The following is a 14,162-nucleotide window of genomic DNA, read 5'->3' on the forward strand; positions in this document are numbered from 1 at the left end:
TATCACGAAGAAGCATGGTCGAGAAAGAAACTCTCCAATAACACCCCGATTCTCAAGCAGAAGCTACAGCTATGGCAAGAACAGCAGAAGTAGCAAGGTTCACTGTCACAGTGCTGGGGTACATACTGCAGGACTCAGTGTTACCAGGCAGCATGATAAGTGATGTACCCCCCATGTCCCAACCCCAACTACTTCTGAACAGCAATTCTGACTGTGGAATTACCCTTGGTTCCTGCCCATTTTCAGAGTAAGGTCCCCCCACCCCCCCACCCAACCCCCAGCTTTAAACCAATGCTGAAAACTCCCAAATACTTTTTCATAAGATCCTCTTTTTTTTTTTAAATCATGTAAGTTCTTGCTAATAAGAAAAATGAGTGATAGAGAGCATAATGAAATAGTATGGTAAATCAAAAAGCATCCAACCCACAAAGGGCTAGGTTTATGAAGTATATTTTAGAAGTGGACGTGTATGTGTTGTAAGATTCACATTCAGCTCTGACAATTCAGTTTATAATCTGTCATCATGTATTCATGCCAAAAATTTTCTATTCTATGTGCTATATCACTTGGCAGTCTGATTTTATCTGCAAGATAACACACACCTTCTCCATAGAACGATACTATAGGACTTAAGAAAAAGCAAGTTTTCTACTTCGTTTTTTGTGGGGTTTTTGTTTTTGCATAGAAGAACTGGGGTGAGAGGATTCACCAGAGACAAACGGTGAGCACAGCAGGCAGATTTACTGAAATACACTGCTAAGAGGAGCAGCAGGTGAGAGAGGGGAGGTCTGCTGCACCATATGTGGGTCAGCTCCCTGGCCCAGGATTGAACTCAGGCCGCAGCAGTGATAGCAGAGATTTAACCCCTTTGGACTACAGTAAGTCTTCAACATCACTAATAGGTTTTTTGGAAAGTATGACTTTAAAGCCTACAAACAAAGCAGGCTCTTAAATAACATCCTTTTTCCTTTTTTCTCACGTATGCTATTAAAAACAGGCATGCAATGAAACCACATTATTGAGGGACCTGCTGTACACTCAAATTCTAGATACCCCTCCAAAGGATTGAAAAGGATGAAGACCTCAACTTTTTCTTGATTATTTGCTTGAATAATAATCAAAGATCTATGGCTCTCAATCTCCAGGCTTCAGTAAAAAGTCAAGTCTTAAAAGGAATGAATTGTTTTCAATCTCGGAGTTTACATGAACTTCAAAGTGCTCTCTCCTTAACACATATTTTGGTTGTTGTTGCTATTTGGGTTACTTCAAGAAGCAACAAATAAAACTATTAGTTGGTAAGTTTAAAAAAAATTAAATAAATTTCTCCTCAACTCTGAACCAAGTGAGTATGTAGGAAGATTAACGATCAAACTAGTGGTCTGAGCTTTTAACCTACTGCCTCATCTCCACCCACAGGAAACCTAGGCTAATAGGTCTGGAAGAGCAATAATATTAAAAATCATCGCACCCATTTCAAACTGAGCTCTTCTCCCTGACCTATAATAGAAATTTAATGACATTTGTTGCCTGAGTACAGTATTTATGACAGTGCACACATATTTCACATTTTCAAAAATCGCTCTTACGTAGCACTTCCCATAGGGGCTGTGCTTCCAGGCTTACCAGCCAATTTCACAAGAATTCCTGAATCTAGATGGGTGCCTAAGAGCTGGACTTGCACGCATAGCCATGAATACACAGAACCTTAGTAACTTATGCTCCCCCAGTACAGCACTGCATCTCTACCTTGGACATTCTGATACACAGCAATAACCTCTCGCTTATCTGCGCCTTAAGGATTCTAAAGGATGTCCTATTCATCCTCATATCTCAAGACCAAAGAGAACCTGGACCACAGCAAGTGCTTAACTATCAACATTCTCCCGCCTTTCTGCAAGTCTTCTTTTTGGCTGAACCTCAGCTGTTAGCCCAAATTACAGACACCCCTGTTCTCACCGCGCCCCCGTCCCGCAGCCACACAGAAAGTGCCGCACAGGACGCTGACTTTCGTTCCCCAGAAAAATTACCCATGGCCCAAAGCATTTCCCCCAAAGTTTCCCCTTAAGTGCGCGCCACCGGCTCCCCTCAATTCCCATCTCAGCCAGAGGGAGTAGAGCCGGAGGGGAGAGGGGACGGGGCAGCGGCTGTTCTCTCCCCCAGCTCCGCCCTACAGAAGCGCGCTGAGCCCGGGACCCGCCAAGCCCGGGCGCCGCAGCCCAGGGGGCCGCCGGGCAGAATCTGTCAGCAGCTACGCGCCCCCCGGAGCCGCGCGTCAGGGTGTGTAGAGGACCCGGCACCCCCACAGCGCCGCGGGGCTGTGCGCCCCGGCCGGGGAGCCAGCGCGGGGATCCAGCATCCCGAGCCGCGAGCTCTTCCGGACTCAGGTGGGCGCCCCGGACTCACCCGAGGAGGCAGCGGTCACAGACGACGCCAAGGCTCCCCTTGCACACCGTGTACGCCAAGGGATCCGAGCGGAAGAGCAGCTCCCCGGGCCGCAGCCGCACCAAGGCGCGCAGTCCGTTTCCCCTGCCGGCGGGGCTGAACTTTTCCACCTTGGGCGGCTCCATGCTCGCGCCGCGCTCGCACCTCAGACGGCCGCGGCGCCCCGTTGCTGGCGTCTCGTGGGCCGCCGGGAAGCGCGCGCCTGCGCCCTGCGCGCACACGCACGCCCGAGGGGCGGGGCGGGCGGGGGAGCCTCTGCGCATGCCCAGACCCGGCCCCGGGGCGCGCGGGGCGGGAAGCCAGCGGCGCGGCGGGGCGCGGCGGGGCGCGGCGGGGCGGGGCGGGGCGGGGCGGGGCGGGGCGGGGCGCGCGCGCCTGGCCTCGCTGAGGTGTCCGAGGCATCTGCACGAGGAGAGATGGTGGTGGTTTTTTTTTTGTTTTGTTTTCCCTTCAAACACTTTATTTTTTAAAAACATTTTACTTATCTATTCGAGAACTGGAGTACAGGTCAGAGGCACGGGAGGGTGAGAGGATTCACCAGAGACAGAGTGGGGAACAGAACAGGCAGACTGAGTGAAATACACTGCTGAGGGGAGCAGCGGGCGAGGCAGGAGAGGTCTGCCGCGCCATGTGGGTAGCTCCCTGGCCATCTGCTACTCCAACCCACGCTGCAGAGGCTGCGGACAGCTTCACAGCGTGGCGCTCAACCCGCTGCCCCTCCAGGGAGGCCCACTTCCAACACTTTAACATGATAGTTTTAATATACACGGAAAGTTGAGGGAATAGTGCTTTGGACACCTCTTGGAGCAGTCATTCTTACCTCTTTAACATTCCTGCTCCAGTGTTTTTTGTGGTGTGGAGGCAGGTACATCTGTGTCTATGTTAAACCACTTAAAAGTAAGTTGCAGATACTATTACATTTCATAATTAAATACTGTATCTTGCATTTCCTCAGATAAGAACAATGTCCTTAAAAAAACAAACCTGTATTGACTGTAAATACCTTTTTTTTTTTTTTAGGTTTTTTTTTTTTTTTTAAAGAGGCATGTATTTTATTTATTTATTTCTTGTTTATTTGTTTGTTTATACAAGCACTGGGTACAGTCAGAAGGGTGGGAGGGTGAGAGAATTCACCAGAGCCAGAGCGGGGAGAAGAGCAGGCAGAAGGACTGAAGTACACTGCTGAGGGGAGCAGTGGGCGGCAGGAGAGGTCTGCGCACCATGTGGGATCCTCCTCCGGAGGCCGGGGAGCAGCCGGGAATCGAACCAGCGTTGCAGAGGCCGACCCAGTGCTCAACCACTGTGCCACCGGGGAGGCCCCTGTAAATACCTTTTGTAAGTTAATTTTTAAGCCAGGATCCAATGAAAGCAATCAATTTGCATTTTTGTGAAACTGATTCTTTTATGATTCCATGCTCCAGTTTGTTTGGTTGTTTTCTCACTGGTGTTATTTAATTTGTTCCTCTGTTTCCTGCATTTCCTGTAATCTGCAAGCTAGATTTAGATGCTAATGTCTAGCGGCTTGATTTGATTCAAGCTAAGCTATTTTTTAGTAAAAACATTACGGAAGTGAAAATATATTATTGAGCAAATGAGTATAATAAAGATTCCAGCAGAACGTCTAGCCTAGGTGTAATGGACATTCCAATGCAGGCATGATTAACAAGTTTGCTTACTTACAGATCTTTCCCTTTCAAGATTCATGGCCAGGGCCTCAACACTCCTGTCTACAAGGTCGGGCAGCCAACCAGCTGGTCTATCTCTCCAAGGCCATCCCCGAATGCCTGCACCTTTCCCCTCTTGCCTTGCCCCTCTTGTCTGGGGACTTTGCCACAAATGGTTGTGCCTGCTGAAAAACAATGCTATCAATGTAACAGATATGGAGACAGTTGTGTATGAAAGGAACCCTTGGTTTTTAAACCGGTGCTCAGACCTTAGAGGGCTACCCAGGTCTAGGACCTTATGCATGAGTAATAAAGCTTCTCCTGACCTCACCATTCCTGAAGTACCGCTTGCTCTTCCTCTGCTTGGGTAAAAGGTTAGAATTTATTTCTACAACACTACAAGTGCTATTGTATTGAATCACATATCTGAATGTGAATCACATATCTGAATGTGTTCAATATCAGGTTGTCTTACTATAATAGAACTCAGGTTGATCAGATCGTTAAAGCTGTGGCTGCTGGAACACTTTATTCTGAAGTTACATTGTACTTTTGCATTAGTAAGTAATCTGTGGGGTGATACTTAATCCCACAATCTTGAAAGCCATCTTTGACACTTCTGAAGTAGTCTGCAGGAGGCTGTGATGTGATGGAAAGAGCAGCGGACAAAGATTTCAAAGCCGTGACTTGAGTCTCAGTTCTGCTATGGGATCATGCCTGATTATTAACTTAAAGAGTAATGAGTATAAGTCTTATGGAAGTTTTTGAAAAATTTTAAAGTAGTTTTTAAATATAAGAAACCATTATTCTGAATTAAAATGTTTGAGTCTATAAGTATTGGATAATGCCTTCATACATACAGCAGGCATTACCAGTATAATAATCTTATATCAGTACCAGAAGGAACTCAAGGAACTAAATAACATGTTAAAAGGAGTTCTAGACAATCAGGAGCTAATTCTAGCATAGCATAGTCCCAGTTACTAAAGACTATTTTCTTAGGGAAAACATTTTGCTGGACCTCGTACTAGGAGATGGGATGATCCAGTCTTTCCTATCACAGGGTGTGGTTCTAGCTACCCACCCGTGACCTGCTGCCCCTAATATATGTCTCATTCCTCCTTCCAACCCAGAAAGCCAAAGACTCCAAATCTAAGAGGGATGTACCTTTCCTTCAGTCTGACTTTCTCCTGTGTATTTCAATCTCCACTGAAACTTAGACATAGCGTTAGTAGTGAGGCAGCCTATCAAAAAAAGAACACTATCCTAGAAAATGATGGAATAAGAAAAAAAAGAGCCCTACAGCCCTAGACATTTACACAAAGGAGACATCTTGTTTAAATCACCCTCATTTTGGCCTGTGTTAAAAAAAAAAAAAAAGAACCAGGCACACCACTGTACCATGCTGGACTCTACTTTGCTCCCTGCACGCCCTGGGCCCCCACTGTGGCCACCAATCAGCAGCTGGTAGACATCAGGGGTGGAATCTATTAAGCACGTACTCATTACCCAGATTGTTCCTGCTTCACCAGCCTGGCAGCCGGGACCCAGGATGCCTCCTCTGATATGATACAATTTGGTTGGCTATTGTACCCATTTTCCAGCAGAACTGCCCCCACTACTATTTCATGTATTCAGTAAAGGCTTTGTTCTCTACCAAGTGCCATCTTCCTACCAGTTTCTTGTAATCTGGGAGAGAAGTTAAAAAAAACTACAGCTAATGGCAGAAAAACTCCAATTGTCTGCAACCTCACAAACAGCCTATTGGAAGGAAAGCACAATAACAAGAAAACTGGAAGGTGGGAAATTAGTTGTGGATGTATCATGAATAATGTCACCTGTACACAGTTCTATGAAAAAATGGAATAAAAACGTCATCATTGGGCCTCCATGGTGGTCCAGAGGTTAAATCTCAGCACTGTCACAACTATGGCCTGGGTTCCATCCCTGGCCAGGGAGCTAACCCACATGGCTCAGCAGACCTCTCCTGTCTCGCCTGCTGCTCCCATTAACAGTGTATTTCAGTGGATCTCCCTGTTCTGCTCCCCACTCTGTCTCTGGTGAATCCTCTCACACACATCCCACTCACACCTCTGGGCTACACCCCAGTTCTTCTATGCTAAATAAATTTAAAAAAAAAAAAAAAAAACTTCATCATTATGGACAGGAATTAACTGTGAGAATGAACAAGTTCAATTCTTTGAGCAAATCTCCATACTCCCTTTCTTTCCATTACTGGAGGATAAGTTTATGGATTGATATCTAGTAAAGTTTAGCATAGTGAATTGTTACAGACATAATCTACAAGGTAGAATACAATCTACACTCTAAATTAGCTGTTTAAATTTTTTCATAATAACATGTTCAGGGAAAATACTATCACCTCACCATTTCAAATTCTGGAAGTCTCATAAGTGTTTTTGTTTTTAATTGGTTTGTTATATTTAGAACACATGGTGCTTGGTTAATATATGTTCTTAAAGGAAATACAGGGTTTTTTTTTTTCCTAAGTAGGAAAAATGTCAGCTCTTCCTTATTATGTCTTTCTTCTCTGTGAGTCTCCTTTCCAACACACATTGCATCCTTTGTTTCTAATACTTCTGGTCACCAAATATGTGGAGGTTTTTCCTTATAATAAGCAATTCTTTTCAACACCAACTCTAGGTGTCCTACAATTGAACTCAATCCTGATGCTTTCTACCAGAGACTGAGGGCTCAGTAGACCAAGACTGCCCCTTCCCCATCAATACCATTGACAAGTGACAACCCCAGGTTATCACCTGGGCCAGTGACAAGCCCAGGATATCACCTGAGCTTCTGACCAACTGTCTATAGATTAGAGGTTCCAGTGACTGCATCCTGGAGTTCAATTTGCTAGAGCAGCTTACAAGATCAAGTTAACACTGATTTTTACCAGTTTATTAAGGGATTTAATAAAGGATATAGATAAATACCCAGATGACAGAGCATCACAGGGCAAGGAATGTGGGACAGGCGTGGAGCTTCCTTTCCTTCTCTTGGCACAATATTCAACACCTTCATGTGTTACCAACTCACAGTCCATCTGAACCCTTGTGTGATTTTCTAGAGCCTTCATGGCATAGACATTATCAATTATTAACTCCATTTTCAGCCCTTCTCCCTTCTCAAGAAAATGAGGGGCAAGCCTGAAAATTCTAAGCATGACTAGATTTTTCTGGGTACAAGGCCCCATTCAGGACCTCAACCAGAGTTACCTTGTTACAACTAAAAATACTCCTGTCACTCAGGAAATTACAAGGACTTCAGGAGCCCTGTGTCAGGAAACAAATAATAGAATAAAAGGTGCTCCTATGCTTTCATTACTTAGGAATTTACAAAAGTTTTAGGAGCGGTGTCAGGAACAGGGTAGAAACACACACACATAAATGTATGTGTATTTACATAGAAATACATAGATATTATTTTACAGTATCTTTATCATTTCTCTTCATTCCATGATCAATGTCATTGTTGGAAGTACAGCAGAGTCTAGGAAAGACAGGAGATGATGCCTGGATCAAGGATCAAATTCTCTAACCAGAATCAAGAGAACAAAGCACTCTGATCTAGTGCTTACGTTAAGATAATATCTATACTGTCAGAAAAATTCACTGTTTGAGAGGTTGTATAAGAAGTGTCTTTCGGGCCTCCCCGGTGGCGCAGCGGTTGAGCGCTGGGCTGCGAAGTTGCCCGCAGCTCTGCAGCGCCGGTTCCATCCCCGGCTGCTTCCAGGCCACCGGAGGAGGGTCCCACATGGCGCGCAGACCTCTCCTGCCGCCCGCTGCTCCCCTCAGCAGTGTACTTCGGTCCTTCTGCCTGCTCTGCTCCCTGCTCTGGCTCTGGTGAATTCTCTCACCCTCTGGCGCTTCTGACTGTACCCAGTGCTTGCATAAATAAATAAATAAATAAATCTTTTTAAAAAAAAAAGTGTCTTTCTTTGGATCCATATTTGGAAACAGGGACCCAAGGCTTTTGATCTCAGAAGCAGGCACTGGCATGGGAGGTGGGGGAGGGTGGAATTTCAGCAGTGCAAACTCCCACCTTCCTGCAGTATTAATTTAGTGCTCATAATTACCATGCAGAGATTTGACAGATGAATATGAATGACAGGATCTCAGGTCCTAGTCTCCTAGGTTTTTTCTTTCATGAATCTGAGTGTGCTGGGGTGTGCCTGTGAAGAGTGTACCAGCAAGAGAATGCATGAGCTCCCCAAGCAAAAGTTCGATGCATAGAAAGGAAGGACTTCAGCTATTGAAATCTTGTGGAGCCAGGATAACTTGATGCTGAGCCACAGAATGTAAAGTTGAAATGATTTAAGTATTTCCTGACTTGGTTATTGTTAGTGAGCCTGGAATTGAGGGTCTTTGGCTCTAACTTAGAGGAAGAAGAGGGTCTTTGAAAACTGGGAAGTAGCCCACTATATAATACATAGCACTTATTTTCCAAAGCAGGTTACCCCATTTTTATATATATATAATCTCTGTAATGTGAAAAGATAGGTGATTCCACTTTTTAAGTTGCCTGGGAGGAGCCACATTATGGTTTAGATGTATTTTATAAAAACAGAAGCCCAGAATATGTAGGTTCAATTCCATCCTGCACTCAACAGATTTTAGAGGTTTCTCTTAAATGAAAATTGTAAAAGGCTAAGTTTATTTTGTAGAGAACAAGAGGATGTTACAAGAGGTTCATGGTACACAGAATAGAGGTTTCTATATTAGGATCTTAAAACTGATCTTTGTCCAGATGTTCAAGATTTGATGTTTCCAATGGAAATCTTTACTAATTTGCTTTACAGTTAGCTTTCATCAGTAATGTAAGTTGAATTTTAACAATACACAAAAAGCAATGCTCTCTCACTCTACCTGTTCCATTACTTTCATAGTTCACTTTTAATGAGCAGATAAAAGCCAAGAGCATAGAATTTTGTGCCTCAATACCCTATAAACCCTAATTAAAAGTCTAATATACTATTTTATTAGTAAGAGGTAAATTAAGTTGTAGCTATAAATGTTAATATAGAATTACCCAACAATTTTAGTAATAAACCGAATGAACCAAGAATTACTGGATTTTTAAAAAATATTTATTTATTCATTTATGCATACAAGAACTAGGGTATAAGCCAGAGGTGTGGGAGGTGAGAGGATTCACCAGAGAGAGAGTGGGGAGCAGAACAGGCAGAGCTACTGAAATACACTGCTGAGGGGAGCAGTGGGCGATGCAGGAGAGGTCTGCCGAGCCATGTGGGTTAGCTCCTTTGCCAGCCGGGGATTGAACTTGGGCTGCAGTGGCTGGCGACAGCACCGCCTCCAAGTCCTGAGCTACCAGGGAGGCCGTGGATTATTTTTAAATGTATTACATCTCTCGTTCAAGTATTAGGATGGGTGCAAGTAATATATACAGGCATGGAGCTAAAAAAAACAACAAAAACATGCAAATTAGCATGTTATGAATATACAATATTGTATATACAATATACAATATTCTCTTGTATATTCATAATCATTTAAGAAGCATGCTAATTTTTAGTAGATAAGAGTTTGTGTAGTAATGTGGGGATGGGATGCTACTGATGAATGCTATTAAGATAGCATTTATATCAGGTCATTTGGTTGAAAATGATAGAATCTCACCACAAACTAATTTAAACATTAAATAAAAGTTATTGGCTTGAGGCATTTGCTTGGCTTTGGACATGTATATGCCTCCAGGCATGACTGGAGCTAGGACTCAGTTGCTAGCAGAATGATGTCTCCCCTATTTCTTCATGGTAGCTCTGCTTTCTTTGTATTGACAACATACTCCAGAAGATTTTCCTTGCATGGGGAGCAAAGGAGAAATTTTCCTTTCTATGGGAGATAATGCTTTTGATAACACATTGTTAGAGAATTGTAGACTGTCACAGATAAGAAGCCCACATATAAGTTAAATCCTTTTCATTTTGTACATGAAAAACCAAGGTCCAGGTAAGTAACCTGTTTAATGCCATTCTACAACTTATTATTTTTTTTTCTTTTTTTTTTTTTAAAGATTTATTTATTCATTTATACAAGCACTGGGTAGAGTCAGAAGCACGGGAGGGTGAGAGAATTCACCAGAGCCAGAGCGGGGAGCAGAGCAGGCAGAAGGACTGAAGTACACTGCTGAGGGGAGCAGCGGGCGGCAGGAGAAGTCTGCGCGCCTACAACTTATTATTTTTTTAAAGATTTATTTAATTTATTTATGCATGCAAGAACTGAGGTATAGGCCAGAGGTGTGGGAGGGTAGGGTGTGGGTAAAAAGGATTCACCAGAGACAGAATGGGGAGCAGAACAGGTGGATCTGCAATAAAATGCTGAAGGGAGCAGCGCAGGAGACAGGAGAGGCCTGTGGTGCTATGTGGGTCAGCTCCCTGGCCGGAAATCAAACTCATGCCGCAGTGGCTTGAGATAGCTTGATAGCACTGAGACTTTAACTCTGCACCACCAGGGAGGCCCCAATCTACAATTTGATGTCAGAACAAATGGTAACAGTCAATAACATAGAACACAAATTTTTTTTAACATAACATGCCTGTGTTGGTCCCAGTCATCTTCTAAATTTAAACTGACTGCATTCCTCTATATTTTTGAGAAAAACATCTATTTTCTTATTGGAAAGTTGTTGATAATCTGAAAACTACCAGACAGATTCTTAGCTACCACTGAGTGTACTGTTGTAATAACTAAAGCTCTTAGTTCCCCTAGCTGTCTCTAGTCACAGTGTTCTCAAATAGAGCTAATTGTATGGGCACTTTTCTAGTGCAAACATTTTTTCAAATACCAGGCCATGTTCCAACATTGCTTTTGAACATTTTGTTAAACTCATCAGGTTTTAGGGATTCAAAATGAACCACATGACCACCCATTAGCCTCACACAACAGCAAAAATGGAAGACCCTGTGGCAAATGGAAGTGCTTAACCCTGAATTACTTGGTACTGCACCTTGTCATCACCAGGAATCACTCCCTCTGCAGTGATTCCCTTAAATATCTTAATATTTTATGACTTTTAAATGACTTTCTAACACTTGCTTTATTATTTCAACCATTTCCTTCCTGTTACTTTCACATTCCTTAACTCCTGCATTATTGAGTCTGCAGAGAAACATGCTATTAAGACTAGAGACGTGGGCCTCCCCGGTGGCACAGCGGTTGAGCGCTGGGTTGCAAAGCTGCCGGCGACCTCTGCGGCGCCGGTTCGATCCCCGGCTGCTCCCCGGCCACCGGAGGAGGGTCCCACATGGCGCGCAGACCTCTCCTGCCGCCCGCTGCTCCCCTCAGCAGTGTACTTCGGTCCTTCTGCCTGCTCTGCTCCCTGCTCTGGCTCTGGTGAATTCTCTCACCCTCCCGCGCTTCTGACTGTACCCAGTGCATGTATAAACAAAACGAACGAACAAACAAACAAATAAATAAATAAAAACATGCCTCTATAAAAAAAAAAAAAAAAAAGTTTAAAAAAAAAAAAAAAGACTAGAGACGTGAAAAATTGATTTGAGAAGGAACAGAAGGAGGGTATGCTTCAGACTGTGTTTGCAGGTCTGACTCAATGGAAGGAAACAGAAGAGAGGAAAATGGGATAGGAAGTATCAGAACATAGCAGAATCCAACAAGGGAACAGGGACAAAAGGAATCCTTGAGTCAAAGTTGCTGCTGTCTTGTGTGTCACTAAGAGGGCCTGAATTAGTACTTTCACCACACTTTCATCATTGCCTAAGAGAAGCCAGCAGGAAGTAGAGCCTTGGCATAAATCCAGAGATGGATTCAAGAGGGGTGTTACCAGGGACATCAACAATTCTCCCCATAACAGATGTGTCTATACTACCACTAACGTTAGGCTGCATCCAGCCCATCTGAAAAACAGTGACTGTCAAGACCAGTTTCTCAGTCTACAAATTAATTATCCACATGAACAGACCTAAAAGCTCTTCTCCTTAATATACTTTTCCTTTTATTTATCTGACCATCCATATTTTTTGTTGCTCTACTCCTCCAATGACATCATAGTATATACTGCTACTATACATTTGTTTCTTGCCTTAACTAGACCCGATTTATTAGTGTCCCTCCATAACTCCCTTTCTGATTGCCCACAGCAGTTAACAAATCTGTCATTTTCAAGTCCCTTTTTCCACTGTCTGAAGGGGCATTGCCTGATTATTTCTGGGAACATATAGCATATAGCACTCCTAAGTTATTAACCTTTGAGACACACATTTATATATAATATATATATTGTATATGTGTGGGTGTATGTGTTAAACATGGCAGCCATATTTAATTCCATTTTTTTTTCTTTTAATCTAAGTTAAGCAAAAAGTGCTTCTCTGGCCTTTTGGCCCTTTTTCCAAAATCATCAGTTAATTCCTCTGAACTGTATTTAAAACATTCTTCTCAGCTGACTCCATTCTTGTAACCTCATGCATCACTTACATGTCTTATTCTTTAAAATTTGAAAAAAAAGGAATCTACTCCAAACCTGGTATTCTTTTTCTTTTCTAACACAGTCAAGATTATTGTAAGAGAAGTCACGATGGGTGTTGCCTCCAACACGTCTCTGAAAGTAGCCTGATCTTCTAATTGCAAATTTTAATGGACTATAACTTTTTAGTTAACTGACCTCTGCAGGGGTTTGGGGCACTATTAACTACCTGGTTTTTACTAAGTAACAAGGCAGCTAACCTTAACTTCAAATTTTTGGGGCACCTTACTGCTACTATGTGAAACAACTGCCACATACAGGAAGAGAAAAAATGGATTCAGTTTCCAGCCAAATTGAACTCTAAGCCAATGACAATAGTAGGGAAGATAGGAAAAATTGGTTTGTTTAAATGTCATTAAGAACATGCCCTCCTTGGGCCTCCCTGGTAGCACAAGGGGTAAAGTCTCAGTACTATGAATCTACCAGCAGCCACTGCAGCATGAGTTCAATCCCCAGCCAAGGATCTGACTTACACAGAGCAGCAGACCTCTCCTGTCTCGCCAGCTGCTCCCTTCAGCGGTGTATTTCAGTCAATCCACCTGTTTTGCTCCACCCTGTTATCTGGTGAACTCTCTCAATACCTCTCCGCACCTCTGGCCTACATCCCAGCTCTTGTATGCATAAAATAATCTTTTTAAAAAAAGGAAAGAAATCTAAGATCAGATGAAAGTCTGAATTAAAATCTATGGCTTCCTTGATGGTCTAAAAAATAGTCTTAATTCCATTAAGGGTTATGTAAAGGTCTAATTTCAGATGAACTTTTTTTTTTTTTTTAAAGATTTATTTATTTATTTACACAAGCACCGGGTACAGTCAGAAGCGAGGGAGGGTGAGAGAATTCACCAGAGCCAAAGCAGGTAACAGAACAGGCAGACGGATGAAACACATTGCTGAGGGGAGCAGTGAGTGCGACAGCAGAGGTCTGCGTGCCATGTGGGACCCTCGCTGGAGGCCGGGGATCGAACCGGCACTGCAGAGGCTGCGGGCAGCCTCGCAGCCCAGCGCTAAACCGCTGCGCCACCAGGGGAGGCCCTGAACTTTTTTTTTAAAGACTTATTTTGTATTTATGCATATAAGAACTGGGGTATAGGCCAGAGGTATAGCAGTTGAGAGGATTCACCAAAAAGAGTGGGGAGCAGAAGTGGATCCACTGAAATACACTGCTGAGGGGAGCAGTGGGCAAGACAGGAGAGGTCTGCTGCACCATGTGGGTCAGCAGACTGGCCAGGGATCAAACCCAGGCCGAGCCCCAGGCCACAGTGACTGGCGATAGCTTGATAGCATGAAATTTAATCCCGGTGCCACCAGGAAGACCCTCAGATTAACTTTTTGATGGAACAAAAATGATAGAAACTTTTTAATAAAACAGATTAAATAGCTCACCAAAATTACATGGCCTATACACATCCTAATTTAAAGTAAGTTAGGGTTAATTTAATGTTTCTTTTTTTTGTTTTTTTTTTAGTATTTTGTGTGTAAATTATTTATTTATTTATTTATTTTTTAATAGAGGCATGTTTTTCTTTTATTTAT

The 14,162-nt window shown here is 43.2% G+C and overlaps 1 protein-coding gene across 1 annotated transcript in view; it reads right to left on the reverse strand.

Moving 5' to 3' along the window:
* SMYD3 (SET and MYND domain containing 3) overlaps positions 1 to 2,616 on the reverse strand; it is a 768,831-nt gene extending 766,215 nt beyond the window's left edge. Inside the window, exon 1 of the mRNA XM_054694961.1 lies at positions 2,404 to 2,616. Coding sequence (XP_054550936.1) covers positions 2,404 to 2,567 — 164 coding nt within the window. The 5' untranslated portion in view covers positions 2,568 to 2,616. The remainder of the gene's footprint in view (positions 1 to 2,403) is intronic.
* Between the last annotated feature and the right edge of the window lie 11,546 nt (positions 2,617 to 14,162).

This window comes from Talpa occidentalis, unplaced genomic scaffold, assembly GCF_014898055.3.
Source record: "Talpa occidentalis isolate TD23 unplaced genomic scaffold, MPIMG_talOcc4v2.1 talOcc4.14, whole genome shotgun sequence".
NCBI lineage: Eukaryota > Metazoa > Chordata > Mammalia > Eulipotyphla > Talpidae > Talpa > Talpa occidentalis.